Consider the following 8115-nt stretch of genomic DNA (forward strand, 5'->3'; position numbering starts at 1 on the left):
ATTTCGCGAATCTTGTCCATAATTGGACAATCGTAAAGCAAAAGTCCTGCAGTCCAAATGTGAATAAAGCTCTCTTCTGCTTTTTTTTTTAATATTCAACATATTATGAATTGTCCAGAAGTTATTATTGAGATAAGTTTCTCTGTTAACCCCCCCAAAAAAGACCACACACACAATGAATATAGTAATAAATAGTACATTTAGTATGAACATTTGTATTAAAAAAAAAAACATCAAAATACCTTAAATGCACAGGTAAACACATTTCAACAACAAACAATAACATTAAGATCTTTACAGCGGATTTGTGCTCATTAAGTTAAATGGCGGACATTTACAAAAGATGATTGCATATTTTAAGTTAGGACAAAAGGCTTTAAAAACAATACAAAAGAAGAACCGAGAAGCCAAATTTATCTTCTGGAGGAATGTACATCATCACTGGTGCTGCGATGGGGAAACAAAAAAAACAAAACAAATAAAAAGGTGGCGTATTATTTAAACTCTACAAACAGACGACTAAAAGTCCTACAGCGCCATCTACGACTAAAAATCAGCCCGAGCTATTCAAACTAAGTCGTAAATTCTTTGGTATGTCGCTCGCCAAGCGTTCTTGAGGTCAGGGAAGACTTGAGTTCCGCCGCCGCCGCCGCCGCTCAGGCGTAGTTGTTGTGCTCGATCCGGGTGACCATGGTGGAGACCAGCCGCTCCAGCTGCTGGGCCCGCTGCTTGCCCGTCTGCAGCACCTCCTCGTGGTTGGCCTTCTCCTCGCTGTCGTAGTCCATCACCGACTGGTTGGTGATGAGCGAGAGGGCGAAGACGCGCATGCCGCAGTGGCGCGCCACGATCACCTCGTGCACCGTGCTCATGCCTGACGAGGACAGAGAGAGAAAAAGATCCAAGACTTTTATTTGCCGTTTCAGCGCACGTCCTCAGAGCAGAAGCAGCAGAGTCTCTTTACAGCCTTCACGTGCTTCATAGGCATCAAGTCATTGAATTTGACTCGCCGGGAACACGTGGCTGAGTGTAATCACAAGGTCTGAGGAGTCCGCTCAGATTCTTTACCAGTAAGAGTTATGTTTTCTCTGGAAAAAAAAAAAAAAAAAGCAGCGATGGCACTCACCGACTGCGTCGGCGCCCAGCCGGTGCAGCATGCGGCACTCGGCGATGGTCTCGAAGGACGGGCCGCCCAGCACGCAGTAGACGCCTTCCTTCAGGAAGTCTCCGTAGCCCAGCTCCAGCCCCACGTTCATGGCGAGCTGCTGCAGCTCCCGGTCGTACGCGTCGGACATGCAGGGGAAGCGGACGCCGAACCTGCAGGGGGAAGACGCGTCGAGTGTGAGCGGAAGGGAGGAGGCGGGGTCTCTGACGGCGGGAGGACGGCGAGGAGGACGTACCGCTCTTCGTTGGGCCCGGCCAGCGGGTTGTTGCCGGCGAAGCCGGGCATGTTGATGTGATCCTTCATGATCATGATGTCCCCCACTTTGAAGTCCTGGTTGAGGCCGCCGGCGGCGTTGGTCAGCATCACCGTCTCCACGCCGATCAGCTTGAAAATGCGCATTGGCAATGTGATCTGCGGACACGCGGCGTGGAGATGCGGACATTACATAACCGCCAGATTTCACGGAAAATGAAGGAAATGAGTGAAAAGTACACACACACACACACACACACACACACCTTCTGGATGGGATAGCCCTCATACAGGTGGAAGCGGCCCTGCATGCAGACGCACGGCCTTCCCTTCAAGGTGCCGAACACCAGCCGCCCGGCGTGTCCATGCACTGTAAGAAACAAGACCACCGGTCAGTGAACATCACACACACACACACACACACGCGCGCTGTGTGGCGGACGTCAGGGAGGTCTGACACACTCACCTGTGCTCTGAGGAAAGTTGGGGATGTCCTTGTAGTTGAAGACCACCTGATCCTTCAGCATGTCGGCGAGCCCTCCGAGGCCCGAGCCGCACACGATGCCCACCTTGGGTCTGATGTCGGTCTGGGCCATCAGCCAGTCGGCGGTGGCCCGGCAGTCCTCGTAGTTGTACCTGGATGACATTAACGTGACAGTAAAATTACAGACAGCTCACGGCTTACACAGATGGATTCATTCATGTTTTCTAGAATCTCTAAAATTCTTCTTTTATCAGTTGATTCTGTAATAAGACTAAGTGCATTACTTCAGGTTTTACTCAAAATGACTCCTGAAAAATACAATGAAATGTTCCCAATTGTCTATAAAACATGTTAAAATTCACACGTGGGGACCCCCTCAAGACATAGATTTCATCATTCAGTGCCCACTGCGCATGCGCGGCCTTTTGTTGGCCCCCATTCAAACATTCCTGAGGTTTCTTCCCTTTTAGCCACGCACACCCCCCCTGCTCCGCAAGGAGCCATGTGTTCAAAAAAAAGGACATCTGCTCACAAGAACTTCATGTACTCACCCTTTGTTTGTATCTGGGAACATGATGGAAAATTTACTTTCAAGAAGTCAGACGAGGAAAGAAAAAAAAAGATATAAACGAGTAGTTTTTCGGTCCAAAGTTAAAAAAAAACTGTAACACGGTTAATAAAAGTAGTTGAAGTACATATAAAAAAAAGAATCTTCTTGGAATTTTGTGGATTTCTTAGTCTTTAAAGTCTTCTTCTGGTGTCTGAGTCAAACGGAGCGGCTGCCGGCTTTATTATAGGCCGGCAGGACACGCCCCTTCTCCTACGTCACACAGACTCTGCATTCCCATTGGCTCCATCGACACACCTTCTAAACAGACGTGGTGAGCTCAGGTCCCGCCCCTTCCCATTCATCCAGGCTTTGCCGAAAATATTTCCCCCTCTTCATCCAGCCGTCTTTATCAGGCTGTTAATGATCCACCGCCCGACTCCAAACAGGAAGTGATGAGTTTCCCGCAGCTTCCTTCTCGTGGACACGTTGTTCTTCACCTGTCCTCGCGTCACACAGCGCGTGCCTCAATCTGCGCGTTTTCACACGGTCATCAGAACAACATGATCTGGAAACAATGAACAGCACGAGTCAACAAACACAGCCTCTCAGCTCAAAGAAAAATAATTTGATATTAGAAGAAAAAATTAAATACATAAATAGAAATAGCTAAAATAGTCTTAAAATAGTTTAATAAGCAAAAATAATAACTGGGATAAAATAAATAAATAAAAATCTACAATAATTCTCATCCTAGTAACAATATTAATGATTACAAATAGAAAAAAAAGGAAAAATAAATTAAATACAAATGTATAAAATGGGTAAATAAATCACCTCACACCCAGGCAACATCCTATTGTTTTTCTAGGTCACATTTACACAACAATGGAAAAGTTTCACGTTTACATCTCAACGTTTTCACATTGAAAAACAATAAAGTTTTCTTGAAAATCCACAAGTGGGCAAGTACAAGATAACAAAACACTCAACTCGACTTTCTGTGTGATGACGAGGTAGAAATGTGAAACTGAGGAGAGAGAAAGAAAAAGAAAAAATGTATTTGATCTCATGCATCTAATCTTTAAACAACAGATTTTAGCAAAATTTACATAATTCCTTTTATTTGTACAAGCAACTCTCATTTCTGCTCTTTTTGTGTCTTTACAAATTAATTGTTGAACCACTGCTAATGTGATTTTTTTTTCTTGTTGACTTTTCCTTATTAGCTTTTACAATATATAACCAACCATCCTCTTTTTATGGTATGTGGTGTTTGTTTTCTTTAAAGTGACCCACTTTTGTTGACCCGAATTGGCTTTTTGTCTCCGGTTGGGTACACAGATAAACAGGGAACAAACTGCCCCAAATAAAATATTATTATATTTAATAAAGTTGTATTGATCTTAAATATTTGAGATCTTGTAGTTTTCTTTGTATATCTGTGTTGGCTTTTCTTTGTAATGATATTTATGTGTTTAAATTGATTTTGTTTTTTATGCGTACTCAAATTTGGGTGTACAAATATGTATTATGCACATCAAAAACTGTGCATAATGAAATGTAATAATAAAATGTAGTTGCATAATACAAGTTTTGCATGAGTAATATGTTTTGTATTTGCCTGCTGAGACCTTTGCATGCCTACATGGACCTGTAGATGTCTGCCTTCCCTTTCAACTTGGAGACAGTTTACATGTCTCGGTACACCCACATTGTAGGAGATGCACAAAACTTGATGCACACGTACAAATCTCATTACAGACTCACAAAATACCAGCACACACACAAATCAAAATACACACATCAACACTGTGGGCCTGAACAGTTTTGCGTTTTCACTTGAAATCACTGCAGTGCAAACCGGTTCCAATGTGCCCATAGTAGCAGAAGCTCTGATGGAAATGCTGATAAAAGTGAGTCAGATAAAGCTCAGCTTCCTGGTGTCTTTATCACAGAGTAATGCTACATCACTGTGTGTTTGTGTCTGCTGCCAGTAAATCCTGTTTTATTGACGTGTGTTCAGGGCACGGCGGCTCTGTTGTGTTGCAAATTAGCGATTGTTCAAGCTATAAAGTCATAAATAAACCCATTTGGCTTCCTTATGGCTGCACGCTGTACTCGTGAGTCCTGTCTAAACACACTCGGTCATGCGAACTGTCACCTGGTTTGAGCGTCCTGTGGTCGATGTGACAAAGGAGCTGATTCAAGGGTGTGCAGAGGAGTTCGGGAAAACGCATAACTTAATGATCATATCTAGAAGGAAACTGCAGAAGCTTTTGGCTTGACTTTTTATTGCCACATGAAATGGAACTTGATTAAATTTGAAAGAGAAAAATGTAGTCACTTCCTCAAGTCTAAGTAAGGATGTGGGAAAAGCTGAAGATGACATAGAGTTGGTGACAATAAAAAAAAATAATAATCATTTTTATTATCATTATTATACATTTTATTTATCACATGCTTTTTCTTCCATTCTTCAAACTTGATCAATTTCTTTTGATTTCCTGCGTAGTGTATAGTACAACAGACCAGTCTTAATCTCAGGACCACATTTTCAAGACCGCAGTCTTGACTCTGTCTCAGCCCCTTGAAGTCTTGGCTTGGTCTTAGCTCTTTTGAGTCTTGGCTTTGACTTGGTCTCGGCCCCTTGAAATGTTGGTCTTGTCTCTGTCTTGGTCTTGACTTGCTCTCAACTCTTTCAAGTCTTGGTCTTGAGATACTCTGATCTTGGTCTTGATTCAGTGTTGGCCCCTTAAAGTCTTGGTCTTGACTAGGAATGCTCTGGTCTTGGTCTTGACTTGGTCTCGGTCCTCTAAAATCTTGGTCTTTTCTTTCTCTGGGCTCTTTCAAGTGTTGGTCTTGTAATTCTCTGGTCTTGGCCCCTTAAAATGTTGCTCTTGGTCTTGACTTGGTCTTGGCTCTCTCAAGTCTTAGTCTTGAGATACTCTGGTCTTGGTCTTGATTTAGTTTTGGCCCCTTAAAACCTTGGTTTTGACTAGGAATGCTCTGGTCTTGGTCTTGATTTGGTCTTGCTAAAGTGTTGGTCTTGTCTTTGTTTTGCTCTTTCAAGTCTTGGTCTTGTCTTGGTTTTCTAGTGCTATGGTCTTGGCCCTTTAAAATCTTTGTTTTGACTCAGTCTTGGCTCTTTCAGGTCTTGGCCTTGAGGTACCCTGGTCTTGGCCTTGACTTGGCCCCAGGTTAGGTGGTCTTGACTACAGAGGATACAGGGGTATAGACTCAGATTTAGATGTGGGTGACAAAAGTAAAACCAGAAGTCACATCCGGAGGTGGATTTTGTGATCAGGATGGAATTTGCCGAGCAGCTCAGCGCTGTTATTCATCACTTTCGAAACAGAGCGTCCTCTGGTTTGACTTGTTTACATTTCAGTGTGACGACACACAGAAAGTGACCCGATTCATGTGCGCAAACACAGAGTCACGCAGGGATACCCGAAGACTGCAATAAAACCACTGTCATTGAAAAGAAACAATAAGTAGACCCTTTAATATCCCGTCACAATGTTTAAAAAAAAACGTCCAAAAGATTGCCCCAAAAAGATTAGAGAGTTATGTAAAACCTTTGTTGATATTGTAACGAATCCCACTGGAGTCTTCCAACAATTACATAACCATGTTAATCGATTCACAACATAAAGGATTTATATTCTCATTGAGCAGCTTCCGGACAGCCATTTTTTAAACACCTCCAGTGTGAAAATACTGTAATCGTTATGCAACCTGACATGAGAAAATATTGACACGGCTGCGACTTATGTGTTTTTGCAGAGGTAAAGACTGACTCAACAGCAGGTAAGTCAAGGTCTGCAGCCGCCAAAACACTGACCGTGTGCATCACATCATGCATCCTGCCGGACTTTGACTTGTTGTCTGGCGCTGAAATGTTGGCGTACAGCCGTCGGCCTCGCCGTCCGCTGCCGCTTCCCAACGGCCTGTTCTTTTTTGACGGACGGCTGTGAACTCGGCCTGATAAGGCCCGTCAGTCTTTGACCCGATGACCTGCCCACTCCTCCTACGGCTTGGCTAACACGCCTTCGGTTCAGCCAATGAGTGGGAGACGTCCGACGGCTGCACCGTGGCCCACCGTAACCCGTCCATCCGTCCCGCCGCTCCATTTTCTCCGGGTGAATGTTCGGGTCAGTGAGAGAGACTGTCACTCACCGGCAGCCACTGAATCCCGGTCGTTCTGCGTATAGTCGTTCTCAGAGATGCACTTATCCCAAGATGGCAGCATGGAGAATACCTTGTACTTGAATTGAGACAATTTATTTATTGGGAGCCTCAGAAGGAACTAGGAGTGTAACGGTATTTGGGGGTCACGGGTCGGTACACACAATCACACGACGAATACAAGAGTGAGTTAAAAAAAAAAAAGCGAGTCCTGACTACAACCATAGGTGGCGGTAATGAGCCTAAAAGCTGCCAGCGACCACCATTACCACAGAAGAAGAAGAACAAACCGATCCAAACATGAAAAAGCGAAGAAGAAAGTACAAGCGGAATGAGAGATGCAGCGTGTGGAGTTGGAAGACCTGCCAGTCTCATGTAAATCTGTCGCCGTGGGAAAGTTTGGGAAAGATGTTCTGGTTCATTTGTGAGCTTTTGTTTCTTTTTCCCCCCTGTACCGAAAAACGTACCGTGACCCTGACACCAAGGTATGTACCGTACCGTTACTTTTGTGTACCATTACATTCCTAAAAGGAACGGATATAATGAAAAGAGCCACTGGATGGGACCATAAAAATGGGGACCTTTTCAAAGTTGTAGCATCAGAATCGGAGGTTTTTTACTTCCGGCAGACGCCATATGCATGTTCCGCCCGCTGTCCAATCAAAACCCTTCCCAACCACCACAGTTAAAGCAGAATTATATGGAGGAATAAACATGTTTCCCATGTAAACACGAAGGAGAGTACTTTAATTCTGTGTTACTTAATTCGGAATAAACTAATTCTGAATTAAAACACACCATGTAACCGGCGCCAATAACAATGGCGTCCAAAGCATTGTTTGATTCTATGACCTGAAAATTTAAAATATGGCAACATACTAAAAAACTGCTTCCACACTGTTGACTTTGTAAAAAGAGGTCTTCTCTTCCTTTAGCTCCCATCACATAGATACTGTAACATATTAACAATCGTCTTTAATTGTAAAATACTTTTATATTGATGTGTAAAAGTGCTGATGGGGAAGAAAAAACATTTCCTGTCAAGGATCAATAAACCGCTGGTGCGCTTTAGGAGGTCGATCAAAGTCCACACAATGCATGTGCACATGCTTCTGAGCTTCTTGATGCCAAGTATTGTATGTATTTTGGCCTTGAGAGTCTGTCACAAAGCGACTGCTCTGCTCAGTTAACGTCAACAGTCTCAGCCGTATCTCAGCCATAAATGTTTCTTCACTCATAGTAAATATTGAATATATGACGGAAGTGTGCGTGAGATAGCCGGCAACTCCTCACACGTTTTATGAGGACGAGGAAGCTCTTCCTTCGAAAAGGGGCGTGTTATTTACAAGAACAATCTTCAGCTTTCAATATATCTTTAACTTATTTATCTTTTTTGGAAATCTTATTTACCTTTAACACACTTGTGTGAAAACACTTATGTGCAGGACATCGGCGCTATGGTGTGATCAGGACGAGGAA

The 8115-nt window shown here is 43.5% G+C and overlaps 1 protein-coding gene across 1 annotated transcript; it reads right to left on the minus strand.

Moving 5' to 3' along the window:
- Positions 1-214: 214 nt before the first annotated feature.
- Positions 215-2640, minus strand: pnp5a (purine nucleoside phosphorylase 5a). The gene is made up of 6 exons (XM_030085691.1): positions 2450-2640; positions 1881-2050; positions 1681-1784; positions 1398-1573; positions 1124-1314; positions 215-871 (listed from the first exon to the last, which is right to left on the minus strand). Exons 1-6 carry the CDS (start codon positions 2470-2472, stop codon positions 657-659), a joined length of 879 nt encoding a protein of 292 aa, XP_029941551.1. The 5' UTR covers positions 2473-2640; the 3' UTR covers positions 215-656.
- Positions 2641-8115: the final 5475 nt, after the last annotated feature.

Source organism: Salarias fasciatus, chromosome 3, assembly GCF_902148845.1.
Source record: "Salarias fasciatus chromosome 3, fSalaFa1.1, whole genome shotgun sequence".
NCBI classification, from domain to species: domain Eukaryota; kingdom Metazoa; phylum Chordata; class Actinopteri; order Blenniiformes; family Blenniidae; genus Salarias; species Salarias fasciatus.

Coding starts and splice junctions, on each gene's coding strand:
- pnp5a (XM_030085691.1), bottom strand. CDS start 2,472: ATGTTCCCAGATACAAACAAAGG. Junction 1,574..1,680: donor AGGGCTATCCCATCCAGAAG/GTGTGTGTGTGT, acceptor GCGTGTCCGCAG/ATCACATTGCCAATGCGCAT. Junction 872..1,123: donor GCTGGGCGCCGACGCAGTCG/GTGAGTGCCATC, acceptor TGTCCTCGTCAG/GCATGAGCACGGTGCACGAG.